The following is a 14,535-nucleotide window of genomic DNA, read 5'->3' as shown; positions in this document are numbered from 1 at the left end:
CCAAACTACGATTCCCAGCGGCCCCCGGCACGGCCCTTCGGCCTCTTCAGGCGAGCTTCGCCGCTGGGCCTACTGGGAAGTGTAGTTCTCCGGGTTCCCTGGCGCGGGATCTCTGGGAAGCCCTGGCGCAAGATGCCAGACTGTCGAGCCGTGAGCGTCTCTAAACTTTTGAGACTTAGCCCATGGTGGAGGTTTTCAGAATGAAAACTGGGGGAAACTCCAGGATTGGGGCCTTGGCCACAGACTCCTCGAGGCTCTGAATGCCCCGCGTAGTCAGCTCAGGCCGCGTCCCTCCAGCCCTGCGCTTTACCTCCACTTAGGCTTCTGCCCTCCAAGGCTGGTCCTCCAAGTGAAGGAGGGCGGGGAGGGGTTCACCTGCCAGAAAGCCTGGGGCGCCAGGATCTCTCCCAGGGCGCCAGGATCTCTCCCAGGACTCCAGGTTACGTCCCAGGGTCCAGGCCCCGCCCTCCAGCTTATCCCTTGCCGGGGCTCCCCCCGTGGGAAAGGGGACCAGCTGGCCGGAAGCGCCAAACTGCGTCCCTGTCCGAGCCCCGGGGATCAATCAGGCCGAGGAGTTAATTATGTAATGAGGGGGCAGGGGGTCGGAGCTAATGAAGCCACCGTGGTGGGGGGGGGGTAAGGAGGAGGGGAAGATACCCAGGTATCCGGCCCTCTCTTGGACCCCATCCAGGCCCCAGGGGTCTCCACCCCAGCCCAACTCCAGGGCCCCAAAGAGGGGAGGGGCTGTGATCCTAGGTCTGGAAGGGGCTGAGCTGTGAGCTATAAAGGGGGCATCTCTCAGCACTGGGGGACTCTAGGCAGCGGGACCTCAGGCCACAGGGAACTACAACATGTACCATCCACGAGAGTTGTACCCTTCCCTGGGGGCTGGCTACTGCCTGGGGCACTCCCAGCCCGGGGCAGACTCTAGCTTCCCGCCTGCCCTGGCGGAAGGCTACCGCTACCCCGGTGAGCATTGGGACCAGCTCCTTGGGTAGGAGTTTGGGGTTGTTGTGGCTCTCCCCTGGCTCCGCATTCTTTCTCCATCTCCAGATTTGGACACTCCCAAACTGGATTGCTTCCTCTCCGGAATTGAGGCTGCTCCCCGCGCTCTGGCTGCCCCCCCACCTCTACCCCTTGTGCCCCCAGTCGTGGGCACTGAACTGGCACCGTCTACTCCAGAGGCCCTCCATTCACTCCCTGGGGTCAACCTGAGTCTGGAGAACCGAGAGCTGTGGAAGGAGTTCAGCTCTGTAGGAACAGAGATGATCATCACCAAAGCTGGGAGGTGAGGGGCTGGCTAGGATCATTGTTGCTGGTGGGGGTCTCTTGAGGAAGGCAGAATTCTTGGGATGGGTCTAGGTTTGGGGGTTTTCCTGAGGTCTGGGGCTCTGCCTAAGTTCAGAATCTGAATATGGCCTGGAACAGGATTTACTCTGTGGCTGGAATCAGAGTCATTCTGTGGCAAGAGTTGAGGGTAAGACTGTGGAGTCTGTGGCTGGGTTTAGGAACCAATCTGTGTCAAGGGTCAGAGGTCAGTCTACCAGGTTCAATAAATCTGGCTGGGTTATATATAGGTTAGTGTGTGTGGCCTACATCGTGGGTCAGTCTGGGCCTGGCCTTAGGATTCAGATTGACTGGGGTCAAGGGCCAGCCAGTGACCAGCATGAGGAAAATCTGGCCAGGATCAGGAGTTGGTATGTGACTGAATAGCAGTCAGTATATGACCAGGTACTGGGTTATGCTAGAGATAGGGATGTGATCAGTGTGTGGCCTATGTTGGGAGGAAGGAGCTCAGGCCCTAGCATGGTAAGTTCTCTGTCCCACTAAAGGCAGAGAATGTTTTTTCTGAAAACAAACTTGTCTAACAGCTGCAGAGTCTGGTGCTAGAGATCAGTTGAAGAGACCAGAGTAGGCTCCTGGCAAGATTTCGGACAAAAATTTAGTCACCACTTTCTTCTGCATATGGACTTTGAGGGTCTAGAAATCAGGAGTTTGGGCTCTGCTCCTTACCTGCTGTGTGACCCTGGTCAGATCACTTAACTTGCCTGTCCTGTTTCCCCATATGTAAAGTGGGATGAGACAATTTTCCAGCCCTCTGGGTTCCAATTCTACCTCCCTTGGAGTTTCTCTGACAGCACAGAGAGCCTGTTACTGTGCCCCTTTGCTGGTGCTGTGGCCACTCTAGTCCTCTGTTCTCCTCCCGTGTAGGCGCATGTTCCCTGCTTGCCGAGTGTCAGTCACTGGCCTGGACCCTGAGGCCCGCTACCTATTTCTCCTGGATGTAGTTCCAGTGGATGGGGCTCGCTACCGCTGGCAGGGCCGGCGCTGGGAGCCCAGTGGTAAGGCAGAGCCCCGCCTGCCTGACCGAGTCTACATTCACCCTGACTCTCCTGCTACTGGTAGTCACTGGATGCGGCAGCCTGTGTCCTTCCATCGTGTCAAGCTCACCAACAGTACACTGGACCCCCATGGCCATGTGAGGCCCAGGCTGGGACCCCAGAATAGGGGCCAGGGGTGGTGCCCAATGGGAGACCAAGGCCGAGTTGCAGGGCAGGGAGTCACTTCCATTTCTTCCCTCCTAGCTGATCTTGCACTCCATGCACAAGTACCAGCCCCGCATACACCTGGTGCGGGCAGCCCAGCTTTGCAGCCAACACTGGGGGGGCGTGGCTTCCTTCCGCTTCCCAGAAACCACATTCATCTCTGTGACAGCCTACCAGAACCCACGGGTGAGTGACCCTGCTTGAGGGGGTGTGATGCCCTGCCCGGGCCACAGGAGCGTTGACCCTGGGTGTGTGCCCCCAGATCACACAACTGAAGATTGCAGCCAATCCCTTTGCCAAAGGCTTCCGGGAGAACGGCAGAAACTGTAAGAGGTGGGCCTTGTTCATTCACTTATTCACTCAACAAATGTTTATTAATCACTCACTAAGCTCCAGGCAATGTGCTGGATTCAGGAATGCAGTGGTAAGTAAAAACATTTATTCACTCATTGAATCAACAAATACTTAGTGCCTGTTATGAGCCAGTTAGAGTTCTAGGGACTGGAGATAGATCAGGAGACAAAGCAAACCAAAGTCCCTGCCCTCATGGGACTGACATATACAAAAAACAAGAGAAATAAAAACACTATATGTTAAGAATACGTGCTAAAGAGACAACTAAAACGGGGAGGGAGGACAATAGGAAGGACTGGGTGAAGTATTAGATAAGAGGCCAGAGGAAGCAGACATTTGAGGAAAGACCTGAAGAAGTAAGGGAGGGAGCCAGGGTGTGCTGTGTGGTGGAACCAGCATGAGCAAGGACCCCAAGGGGGTGGACCATGTCTGTAGCATCACTGGAGTAAGTCAAGGAGGGCATGGGAAGCCAGATAATGCTGGGCCTCTGCTTTAAGTGCAGCCTCTCAGAGTTGGCCTCTGTCCTTAAAGAGCCTCCAATCTGTCAGAGAAGATAGACATTAACCAGAGGGTCATCCTATCAAATGTAAAAGCAAAAACATGAGAAATGTTTTGAGGGAAGGGTGTATGGCACTCTTGGAGGTCAGAAAGAACCTCCTTGAAGAAGTTGTGCTTGAACTGAGAAAAGAAGGATGAGTTAAGAGGTTAGTGGGGGACAGGAATCCAGAGAGAGGCTGAAAGACAGCTAGTGGAGATGGGCAGAGATGAAATGGGGTCAGACCATGCCCTGGCCTTGCAGCTTGGGAAGGAGTTTCCACTGATTCTAAGGGCAAGAGGAAAACATGGGCAAACTTAAGTGGGGACTAAATCCCAGCTCTGCCACTTTCTATTTAATTTTTTGGCCTTCGGTTCCTTCATCTGTAAAATGGGTATGAGGCATACATGATAGGGTCTGTGGGAGGGTGAAATTTGCACCACCTGGCAAATACTCTTATTACCACCATCATCATCATCACCATCATTGCCATCATCATCACCATCACTATTCCCCAGGGAGCGAGATGCCCGTGTGAAGAGGAAACTGCGGGGCCCAGAGCCAGTAACCACAGAGGCCTATGGAAGTGGAGGTGAGTGTAGTTCCAATGGCAATCAGGCCTGAGACACCAATCCTCCCTAGCCCAATCTGTCCCTCTGTCTCCTCAGATGCACCAGGTGGTCCCTGTGACTCCACCTTGGGTGGGGACATTCATGAGACAGACCCAGATCAGGCCCCAGCCTCTGGGGAAGCTGCCCCTGCCCCAGTTCCCCCCTGTGGTGGCCCCAGCCCTGAAGCCTACCTCCTGCACCCTGCGGCTTTCCATGGGGCGCCCAGTCACCTTCCAACCAGGTGAGTGGAACAAGGGCACAAGGCTGGGCTGTCCCAGGCTGGGGGCTCTTTCCCCTGTTCTGATCTCTCTCTCTTTAGGAACCCCAGTTTCCCAGAGGCTCCAGATTCTGGGCGCCCAGCCCCCTACTCAGCTGCATTCCTGGAGCTACAGCCAGGACCAGGGGGCTCAGGGTACCCAGCAGCTCCCCCTCCAGCATCCTTTGCCCAGCACTTCCTCCAAGGGAGCCCCTTCCCCCTACCTTACCCTGGGCCTGCGGGTTACCTAGATGTGGGTTCCAAGCAGATGTACTGAGCCACTGCTCAGCCTCCCTCCACCTCCCATCACAAATCTCCAGTTCCCTTCCCCCCATCCTGTAGCCCCCTCACGTCCACTGGCTCCATCCCCCACACCAAATGGCAGCCTTGGGCCTGCCCCCCCCCCACTTCACACCTTGATTTCACTCCCACCCCCCTCTGGCTTCAAAGCTTAGGCTGGGCTGCTGAAAGTCCAGCTGGGGCCAGCTTCCCCTTCTCTGCTCTCACCTTGGTGTGAATGGAGGGGCTCTGCCTGGCCAAATGGGGCCACAGACCAGCATCCCTACCTCCAGGCCCTGTTCCTTGGCTCAGGCAGGTTCTATCCCCTCACCAATGGTGCCAGCCACACCAGTCTGTTGTTCTCAGAACCAGAGTATTTTGTGAATAAAACTCAATAGTGCTCAGGAAACACTGGGGTAATGGTGTTTGGCCCTGGGTGGGCCCGGGTGAGCAAAGGCTTTGTGGGGAGACCCAGACCCAGATCCAGACCTCGCAGTTTGTGGCTGCTTGATCTTGTGCACACAAATCAGCTTTGGGTCTGTTTCCTCAGCAGGAAAGATGGGGAATCTAGATCTCATAACATAGAAGTCTGGAAAATTATAGCCGGGCGTTGTGGCGGGCGCCTGTAGTCCCAGCTACTCGGGAGGCTGAGGCAAGAGAATCGCGTAAGCCCAAGAGTTAGAGGTTGCTGTGAGCTGTGTGAGGCCACAGCACTCTACCCGAGGGCGGTACAGTGAGACTCTGTCTCTACAAAAAAAGAAAAAAAAAAAAAAAAAAAGAAGTCTGGAAAATTAAATAAGCTGCCTAGGAGAACCCAGCCCTCAGTAGCTAGCACTGAGGAAGGCTTTAGGAAGTTACTGGAAGGGCCCACGAAACTGAGGCCGTGAAAGCCCCAAAGTCCCAGCCCATCAACCCTATATGTCTCCAACCAAGTCTGACATGAACCCAAAGACCATTTTTCTTCTTTTATTAGAATTTTTTTTCATTTTTTCTCAAAATTTTTATCTAAAAACAGACAAAAAAAAAAAAAAGAAGGAAAAAAAGAAAAACAAATTATTGGAAACTTCATGGTTCAAGTGGGGAGAAAGGAGAGGAGGATGGAGCTAAGGCCCCAAGCCTCTCCAGAGAAAGTCCTCACCCTTGAAGTGCCCTCTGGGGGGCAGAGCAGAGCCAGGGACAGCCCCTCACCCAGCCTCCTGAGGAAGAGGGCAGAGTCACAGTGGTCCGAGGGACAGAAGGGCTAGAGGGGGTAGGGATAGAGGGGGTCACAGGAAGTAGTCAGCCACAGGTTTCTTGGAGGGGATGCCCCGTGTTTCTTGGGGAGCAGCCTCAAAGATGATGAAATCTTTCTGGAGATGCTCATCCAGCTCCAAGATGGCTGCCACATTTCCACAGCTGGAAAGGGGGCAGTGGTGTTAGAAACTGATCATCTTGGATCCCAGTCCCCATTTGGCCCAACCAGCTCACCGGTAGCAGTAGTTGGGTGCCGACCACACAGTGAGCACGGTCTCATTGAAGTGCCACTTGTAACCTTCCATTACCAGTTGATGGGCCCGACAGATCATGTCAATGTCGTTGGCTGCATTGAACTGGGCCACCACATCACTGCCAAATAGATATCCAGCCCCACGGGGGCTCACACCCCAGCCTGTTGTGTCTGATGAGAAAATAAGGTAGGGATGGGGAGAGGACATCTTCAAGGCCTCTCTGGTTGCCCACTGCCCTTTGAAGGTGAACAGCCTGTCCCGTTCCCTCTATCAACAATAAGCCCATGGGATAGGAACACGGGGCCTAAATATGATCTGGGAGATTCTGGGGGCCAGGACAGCAAATGCAGGGCAGACAGGCTTCAGAGGAGAAAACACCAATGACAGGGGCCACTTCATAATCATAGTGACCGTATGATTTCCTGTCCAAATAGGCACACATAGCACGCCAGGATGTGAGATCACCCTGTACCATGATCAGGCAGCCTGGGAGTGGCAGTGATGGAGCAGAGGCTGTGTGTGCAAATGCATGTGAGAGTGAGACCAAGGCCCTGGACTGATCCTTGGGAGATCTGGCTTATCTCAGCTCAGTCCCATACTATTGTGAGTAGACTTACAAAATGAGGGGGCCCCAGGGGGCTATCATTCCGGGAGTCTGACCTCTGAAGAAGCTGCTGTCACGTTCTGAGCCCCTTCGCTTTCAGGAGCCAATGACCTGGTCCTCAACAGCCCTCTGAGCCATGATATGCACGCTCCAGGCCATTCTCTGAGCTTGACGCAGGCTTCCCTGCTCCTCCTCGAGGGTTGCAGCCAGTTGGCAGGTCAAGGGCGGAAGCCAGTGAAGACCAGCCCTGCTCCCGCTCTTCCCCAACCCCCCAGCCTGAGTCTCTTCATGGCACTTGGTTTAATCAGTCTTGACAAATGAAGGGTGAAGCCAGCCTGCCCCTGCCCACCTGCCCTCACCTTCAGGGTCGGACCAGAGAAGGTCGCACATGGGCCCGTCATGAGGCACCTCTTGCTTTCGGTCAATAGTCCGGATCTGGTCCAAGGTCTGAATGGAGGGGGAAAGGCCCCCATGTACACAGAAGATCTGCAGGAAGAATAAGGAAAGAGGAAAGGGGCTCATGCCCAGAGCTTCCACACCTCTCCCAGCCCCATGCAGCCCCAGTCTGGCCTACCTTGCCATCAATGATGGCTGACAGGCTGAGGTAGTCAAAGATCTCAGTGCAATAGCGCCACACAGTCACTGAGCCATATTTGCGCAGGCACTCATCATAGAAGCCGTAGACCTGGGTGATCTGGCGGCTCTCATGGTTACCCCGGATCAGGGTGATGCGGTCAGGATAGCGAACCTGGGGGAGCCACCAAGCAGGGCTGGAGTCCAGGCCCTGTCCCTCCACCCATGCCCTAAATCTCAAAACCCTGCCCTGGCCCAGGCTTGTGTCATCTCTTGCCTGACTCCCGTGGCATCAGCCACCTCACAGGCCCCCAGTCCCTCCTCCAGAGAATGCAGGCCCAACCCCTCCCCATCAACTACAAACCTAATGGCTCCTATTTCACCCACCAAACACTGACACAAGTCCTTAGCTAGATACACAAGGCCCCTTACCAACTTCCCTACAGAGGGATACTATACCAAGTTGTTGTGAATGCAGCATGCCTCTATTCCCTCCCCTAGGCTGCTGCCCAGCAACCTCCCTCCAGCAGCCCAATCAGGCAGTCCAAGTCAGGGGAACTGGCTAACCACCCTGCCAAGCCGAACTGGCCCATCACTAGCAGCACAGCTCCAAGTTGGGATGGCTTGAGTTAGAGACATAGGTAGAAAGGAAGCAGATAGGCCAGATCTGAGGTGTGGGGTCCAGAAAAGTCAGGGGTTCTTACCTTAAGTGCCAACAGCAGAAGGAACGTTTCAACGCTGTAGAAGCCACGGTCTACAAAGTCCCCCATAAAGAGGTAGTTGGTCTCAGGGACATCACCACCCACCTAGGGGGAAGAAAGTTCTGCTTGGTCCTAAACCACCCCCTACCCACTGTGGTGGCCTGTGTTCCTGTCTAGTGAGGCCTTTCTTTCACAAAGGGCCCATCTGACTAGGGGCCTCTTGCTCCTACTCTACTCACTAAATCAAGGCTTCCACTCTCCATTAAAAGGGCCTTCCAGTCATCCCCCGTCACGTTCCCCAGTGTTTTCCCCACTCACTCTGAACAGCTCCTTGAGGTCATAGAATTGTCCGTGGATGTCACCACATACCTGGGGAGTAAAAAGGTGGGTTGGAACTCTCAGTGGAAAGCCTTTGTTCCCAGGGGCTGTCTTCTAAAACACCTTCTGCTTTAGGAGACTCATCGCTCTTGGTTATGCCTTTACTTCACAGGGCCAAAATGCTGCTCTTCCACTACAAGTCACCTTGGTCTGGAATCAACCACCACCCCACACTGAGTGCCAACTACCCTGTGAACAAATGCTGGAGCTAAGTCCTTCTAGTTAGACCTGCAGTACCTAGAGGACCTGGGCAGCACCCTATGGCTCAAGGAGTAGGGCGCTGGCCCCATATGCTGGAGGTGGTGGGTTCAAACCCGGCCCTGGCCAAAAAAAAAAAAAAAAAAAAAAAAAAGTATCTGGAAGACCTGGTCCACTCCTTCCTCTCCCTAAGGTGCCCAGAATAAAGTTACTAATGCAGAGGCCTAGACACATGCACATAAAATCACTCATAAAATTAAGAATAATCCTTCTGGGGCAGCTCCTGTGGCTCAAAGGAATAGGGTGCCAGCCCCATATGCCAGAGGTGGCGGGTTCAAACCCAGGCCCGGCCAAAAACTGCAAAAAAATAAAATAAAATAATCCTTCTTCTCTGGCTCTGAGAGTCTTCTTGGAGACCCTTCTCCAAGAGTCTCCCAATCAAAAAATCAGAAGACCCTTCCCATGACATCCATTTCCTACAGCAGGGCTCCCTTGAAGATGGGGGTGGAGAAACATATAAGGAGTGTTCTAGGCTCCTGAAAATGAATAGGGAACTCATAGAGCCCATGCGACCAAGAAAAGTCCATGTGGCTAAAAGACCAAGCCAGGCTTGGTAGAGACAGAGGGTACTCACTGTGACTGGCGAGTCCACCCTCTGCACGTTGCTCTCCTCTACCAAGATCTCTCTGGAGATAGGAGAAGATCAGGGTCACTACAGCCAGGCCAGCCCAGCCCAATTCCTGACCTTTTTTTTTTTTGAGGGGGATAAGGATAAGCAGTGGTCCTTGAACCTCCACAGGGCAGGAATGAAGTGTGTAATTTTCCCTAGAATAGGCTGACTATGGCCCTCCACTGCTCAACACCCTTGCATGGCTCCCTGTTGCCAAAAGGACAAAGTCCAAATTCTTATCCTAGTATTTAAGTCCTTCTAAGAAGGCTGTGATTTCTACAGCCTTGACACCACACACTGCTCCTTCAGGCACTTAGCACTTGCTCCTGGAAAGTGGGTCTCTTTTTCCTCCTCTCCACATAGAGCTCTCTACTCCCTAGGGCACTCCCCAAGCCTATGCCGTTGGCTGAGCTCTCACATCACTCTCACCAATCATAAGGCCTTCTCCCAGACTGTCCAAAGACAAGGGTGGGGCCCAGAGCAGACCAACCACCAGATTCACCTTCAAAGTAATGCATGGTTATGTTTTAATATTTGTTTGTTTGTTTTAATATTTCTTTACAGATAGTGGGGACTTTGAGACAGGGTCTCTCTACAGCCTGGGGTAGAATGCAGTGGCATCATCATAGCTCACAGCAACTTCAAATGCCCAGGCTCAAGCAATCCTCATGCCTCAGCGTCCCAAGTAGCTGGGACTACAACACATGGCCACTGAATTTAGCTAATTATTGTGCTTTTTGTAGAGATGGGGTCTCACTCTTGAACTCCTGGCCTTAAGTAATCCTCCCACTTTGGCCTCCAAAAGTGCTAGATTTCATGTGTGAACCACTGTGTCTGGACCATGACTACTTGTGCTACAGTTTACTTCTACTTGAGTGAGCATGAGATTAAATCACCTTGTTAAGACACCCAATTTAAGCAGCACTGTATTTCCAAATTTTGCCCCAATGAAGACAGCAGCAGAGAGTATTCAAACTCATACCATGTGCCAGGGCTGTTATGAAGAGCTCTGTGTGGATGTGTGCCCCTGAACAACCATTTCAAAGGCAGGTACTGTGATGATCCCAGAAGGCTGCTGGCTTGGCCAATCACACAGGTGGGACTTGAACCAGAGCAGCCTGTCTCCAGGGTCTGACTCTATCAAGCTATTCTGATGTGGAAAGCCCAAGCACTTGCCTGGCCCTCACTCTTTCTGCCAGTGTCTTCCCTTAGACTCTGAGTTCCCTGAGCTCAGCCCGCAGGATTCACTTATGTCCCTTTGCTCCAACAAAGGCAGCATGGAGGTCTGCCTTAGCTGTCTGGAACAGGCAACATTAGGGGTGTGGTCCAAGAGGCTGTTCTGTGACTAGGCTCCCCAATCTGTACTGTACCTTGTGCTGAACATCCTTATATATCAACTGCTTACAAGGACCTTTCCCATAAATGGGGAGTGGGGGTGTGTGGGGTCATTTTCATCTGACATAAAGAAACCAAGGCTTGGGCAGCGCCTGTGGTTCAGTGAGTAGGGCGCCGGCCCCATATGCCGAGGGTGGCGGGTTCAAACCCAGCCCCGGCCAAACTGCAACAACAACAACAACAACAACAAAAAAAAAATAGCCGGGCGCTGTGGCAGGCGCCTGTAGTCCCAGCTGCTCGGGAGGCTGAGGCAAGAGAATCGCATAAGCCCAAGAGTTAGAGGTTGCTGTGAGCCGTGTGATGCCACAGAACTCTACCCGAGGGCGGTACAGTGAGACTCTGTCTCTACAAAAAAAAAAAAAAAAAAAAAGAAACCAAGGCTTAGAGAAAAGCAAGATCAAGGTCATGAAACTAGAGAGTGAATGTGACTGTCTTGGAACTCAGGAACCCAATTTAGACAGAATTTATCCCAGCCTCCCTGCTCTCCAAATGCTGAGTCTAAACTTGACACCAGTAAGGTCACATACAGGGTCCTTGCTTTCTGTAAAACTCCTCCTCGTGTCAGCATGGACCAGTGTGGTCTGGGAACAAGGCCCAGGTTCTGACCCCAGCTCTGTCGCCTACTGCACATCACAAGAACTACCATGACTTACAGCTGCTCTCCTTTATTTCCACAACTAATAGTATCTTCAGCAAGTGCCTGCCAACGTATCAGGCCTTGCCTCTGGATATCTAGAATCTCATTTACACCTTAGGATGAATTAAAAAACTCAGAGGTAAAGTGACTGGACCAGACCCATACTATTCACGGGTGACAAAACAGATTCATACTGAAGACCACCTGATTCAAAAGCTCTGCTCTTTTAACATGCTAGTTTTTTTACTAGAAGCAATTTCAGTTCAGACACTGCAGGTCTCCATGGTTCCAGGGTTTGATTTGGAAGTCTATGTGCCTTCTGGGCAAGCTGACACTCTTGACACTACTGGCCTCAGCCTGCATGTCTGGTGGGTTCCCAGGACACAGCCAAGTGCTAGAGTCATTTCTTCTTCAGATTGAGCCTGGGAAATAGTAGCCAACTCAGGTCTCAGCCCAGTACCCCCTAGCTCCATAGCAGTTTCAGCTGGACAGGACTCTCTACTCCTCTCCGTATGCCATAGCTCCCTGCTCACCCCACATCAAAAACTAAATGTTTCTGTATGGTTATCAGTAACCATGGGGCATAGTCAAAGATTTGGATGCAAAACTAACTTCCCCTCCAATGTCATTAAGCAAGACATTATCTACTCTGAGGCTCAGTCTCCTCTTCCATGAAATGAGGTAAATACTCACCCTTATCCTGCCTATTCCATAGAGCTGCTGCAAGAAGCCAATGGAGTCTGAATACACAACTTCTCTATTATTCTGAAAACTTCAGGATGATATCCAAGCATTATCTATCATCACCACACACCAATCCAGGCTTTGTCAAGGTGATAAGACTTACGGGGAAAATCTTAGTGGGGTATGCCTCAAGCAGCAATTGGTTTAAGTTCCCCAAAATGCCAATCAAGACTGAGGGAGAGGAGACTACTAAAAACACTTCATCTGTTCAGGGAGAGTTCCTTGAGCTGGCTAAAGAGCCATAGACATACCTTTAAAAAGGAGCCTAGCCTGTTCATCAAACCCTTACAGGCTGTGGCTGGCTGCAGAGAGTCTGTATGAGGCAGAGTCAAGCAGAGTTTAATAGCCACAGATTTAGAACCCAGCTCTGCTACTTCCTCACTGGGTGACCTCAGTCAAGTCACTAGGTCTGTACAAGTCATGGCTTTCTGTTTTGTAAAATGGAGCAAATGACTCCAATCTCAACAGAATCACTAGGGGGAGGAAATGGATATGTTTTTTGCCAGTACAAGGCAAGGCCAATAGTGGGCCAATCGTTCAGTAAACATGGGGTAATTCAGCTGGCTCTTCCACAATTCTCCAGCCTGATGACGGCCAAACAGTTCCCCAGAGGAAGCAGGTAATTAGCCTCTTCACTGCTGCCCACACATCTTAGGGCCTCCACTCCTATTCTTATTCTGTTTGGAATGCTCCACCTTCTTGCAATAAGGCCCAAAAAAGGATAGGACACTGAGAAAAGGTTTCAGACTCCATCTCTTACTTGCTGGTAACTTTGAACATAAGAGTCCTAACCTGTAAAATGAGAACAGTATCACCTATCTTTAAGGACTGCTGTTAGAATTAAAAGAAGTTTTTTTTGAGACAGAGCCTCAAGCTGTCGCCCTGGGTAGAGTGCGATGGCATTACAGCTCACAGCAACCTCCAACTCCTGCGCTCAAGCGATTCTCCTGCCTCAGCCTCCCAAGTAGCTGGGACTACAGGGGCCCACCACAACGCCCAGCTATTTTTTGGTTGCAGCCGTCATTGTTGTTTGACGGGCCTGGGCTGGATTCGAACCAGCCAGCTCATGTCTATGTGGCTGGCGCCTTAGCCGCTTGAGCCACAGGCGCCGAGCCGAATTAAAAAAAATTTTAATTAGAAAGGTTTTTAGCTATCCTGGCTCGAACCTTTGCTCTTGCTGATACTCTTTTGCTACCTCCTTATTCAAGACTTGTCCGAGAGTTCAGCCCCTTCAAAAAATCTCTGTTCCCCTCAGACAGATGGGCTTGTTTCCCTCAGTCCTAACCATCCTATAACTCTCTTACCACAATGGAAACACATCATCTAAAACTTTTAACTGTCTTAATCCGGGTCGGTCTTCTCCCAGCAGGCTACTGTTCCTGGAGGGAAGTGGTCCTATTTGCTCCTCTCCGGGAAGACTTCCAGGATGGGGCAAGCCCAAAGTTCTGAGCAGGGTTTGCCGCAGGCTAGAATCACTGGGCGGTGGCTTGGCCTCCCTTCCCCGGCCGCCACCGGGCTCACCTGGCCTTAGCACAAAGGGCCTTGACTTCGCTCTCCTTAATGAGCTCGCAGCGCCGCAGCTGCTCGATCTGCCGGTCCAGGTCGCTGATCTCCGCCATGGCCCACCCCCCGGCGCGGGTCAGAGATGGGGCCGCCGCCCCCTCCGCGCCGCACAGGGGTCTCCTGGGGAAGGCCAAGACGAGCCCGCGGATCAGAGTGTCCGTGCGGGGCGTGCGGGGGGGGGGCAACTCGATTCTAGGGCTGGCCCGGCCCCCCACCCCGCCTCCCCTTACATCTGCCCCCGAAGCCCTAGTGTCCTACTACAGCCTGGCCGCACACCCGCTAACTCCCGTCGAACTCCGCGGTCCCGCGCTAAGGACGGTGGCCTAGAAGGGCCTCCGACTATTACCGCCGCTGCGACTCCGGCTCCGGCTCTCGGGCTCCCTGCCTCCCTCCTTCCCTCCGCTTTGGGCCGCCGCCACTGCCGCTTCTACTTCCGGCCCCGCCGCGGAAGCAAAGGGAGGCTAGTTCCGCCACGCGCCGGATGTGGCGTCATACACACTCCTCCCTCTCCCTCCGCTTGCCCTCGGCACCTCCTCCCGAGCGAAGAATGGGTAAAAGCTGGAGGAACCGCGAGTTGGCACCGTAAGGATACCACTGTCTGCTGGTTACCCCGAATGACGAAGTAAGGGCTGTTAGACTTCAGATCCGTCTCCTCCCGCTTTAAAGAAACAGACGGAGGCTGAGCTGGGAATAGGCCTTGTAACTTTACACGTTTTTATGTGTTTGAGTCTGCCTTCCCCATTATCCTTGAGAAATGAAACTTTTGTTCACCATTGCAGCCTCAGTGCTTAGAGTGACCATTTCGAAATCGGAGAAGTCAAGCTGATCCAGGCACGGGTGGACTCATTTCTGCCTTTCAACTCAGAGGACCTCCATGGCTAACATTTCTCTGGGATCATAAGAAGAGATTGGGATTGGGATTCTCAATCTCTTGAGGATCCTCACACATCCTCAACAAGTGCCTGTGTATGCCTCATTTGCTTTCTAACGCCTGAAAGTTTTAA

The 14,535-nt window shown here is 52.6% G+C and overlaps 2 protein-coding genes and 1 long non-coding RNA gene across 5 annotated transcripts; 2 read left to right on the top strand and 1 right to left on the bottom strand.

The window, feature by feature from the left end:
- The first annotated feature begins 90 nt into the window (after positions 1-90).
- Positions 91-4,990, top strand: TBX6 (T-box transcription factor 6). The gene is made up of 8 exons (XM_053554995.1): positions 91-969; positions 1,054-1,288; positions 2,212-2,479; positions 2,586-2,732; positions 2,809-2,879; positions 3,954-4,027; positions 4,104-4,287; positions 4,366-4,990. Exons 1-8 carry the CDS (start codon positions 852-854, stop codon positions 4,577-4,579), a joined length of 1,311 nt encoding a protein of 436 aa, XP_053410970.1. The 5' UTR covers positions 91-851; the 3' UTR covers positions 4,580-4,990.
- A 542-nt stretch (positions 4,991-5,532) lies between these two features.
- On the bottom strand, positions 5,533-13,976 carry PPP4C (protein phosphatase 4 catalytic subunit). 3 transcript variants are annotated; one of them, XM_053554992.1, is made up of 9 exons: positions 13,878-13,976; positions 13,490-13,651; positions 9,157-9,208; positions 8,265-8,315; positions 7,950-8,051; positions 7,247-7,420; positions 7,032-7,158; positions 6,049-6,238; positions 5,533-5,976 (listed from the first exon to the last, which is right to left on the bottom strand). In XM_053554992.1, the coding sequence occupies exons 2-9, from the start codon at positions 13,585-13,587 to the stop codon at positions 5,847-5,849; spliced, it is 924 nt and encodes a 307-aa protein (XP_053410967.1). In that variant the 5' UTR covers positions 13,588-13,651; positions 13,878-13,976; the 3' UTR covers positions 5,533-5,846. The 3 variants fall into 3 exon arrangements, with proteins under 3 accessions (XP_053410967.1, XP_053410969.1, XP_053410966.1); XM_053554994.1 differs by having other exon boundaries at positions 13,808-13,943; XM_053554991.1 differs by lacking the exon at positions 13,878-13,976 and adding an exon at positions 13,762-13,776.
- Positions 6,245-8,903, top strand: LOC128561151 (uncharacterized). The gene is made up of 2 exons (XR_008373214.1): positions 6,245-6,671; positions 8,437-8,903. It is a non-coding gene; the product is annotated as an uncharacterized LOC128561151 (long non-coding RNA).
- Positions 13,977-14,535: the final 559 nt, after the last annotated feature.

This window comes from Nycticebus coucang, chromosome 12, assembly GCF_027406575.1.
Source record: "Nycticebus coucang isolate mNycCou1 chromosome 12, mNycCou1.pri, whole genome shotgun sequence".
Classification (NCBI taxonomy): domain Eukaryota; kingdom Metazoa; phylum Chordata; class Mammalia; order Primates; family Lorisidae; genus Nycticebus; species Nycticebus coucang.
This window is presented reverse-complemented; position numbering and strand designations above follow the sequence as displayed.

What these genes read in the sequence shown, in the direction of transcription:
- TBX6 (XM_053554995.1), top strand. Translation starts at nt 852, where the DNA reads ATGTACCATCCACGAGAGTTGTACCCTTCCCTGGGGGCTGGCTACTGC. An exon ending in ATCATCACCAAAGCTGGGAG is followed by an intron (nt 1,289 to 2,211) that starts GTGAGGGGCTGG and finishes CCTCCCGTGTAG; the next exon opens with GCGCATGTTCCCTGCTTGCC. An exon ending in CCCAGTCACCTTCCAACCAG is followed by an intron (nt 4,288 to 4,365) that starts GTGAGTGGAACA and finishes CTCTCTCTTTAG; the next exon opens with GAACCCCAGTTTCCCAGAGG.
- PPP4C (XM_053554991.1), bottom strand. An exon ending in GCCCTTTGTGCTAAGGCCAG is followed by an intron (nt 9,209 to 13,489) that starts GTGAGCCCGGTG and finishes TCCTATCTCCAG; the next exon opens with AGAGATCTTGGTAGAGGAGA. An exon ending in ACCTCAAGGAGCTGTTCAGA is followed by an intron (nt 8,052 to 8,264) that starts GTGAGTGGGGAA and finishes TCTTCCCCCTAG; the next exon opens with GTGGGTGGTGATGTCCCTGA.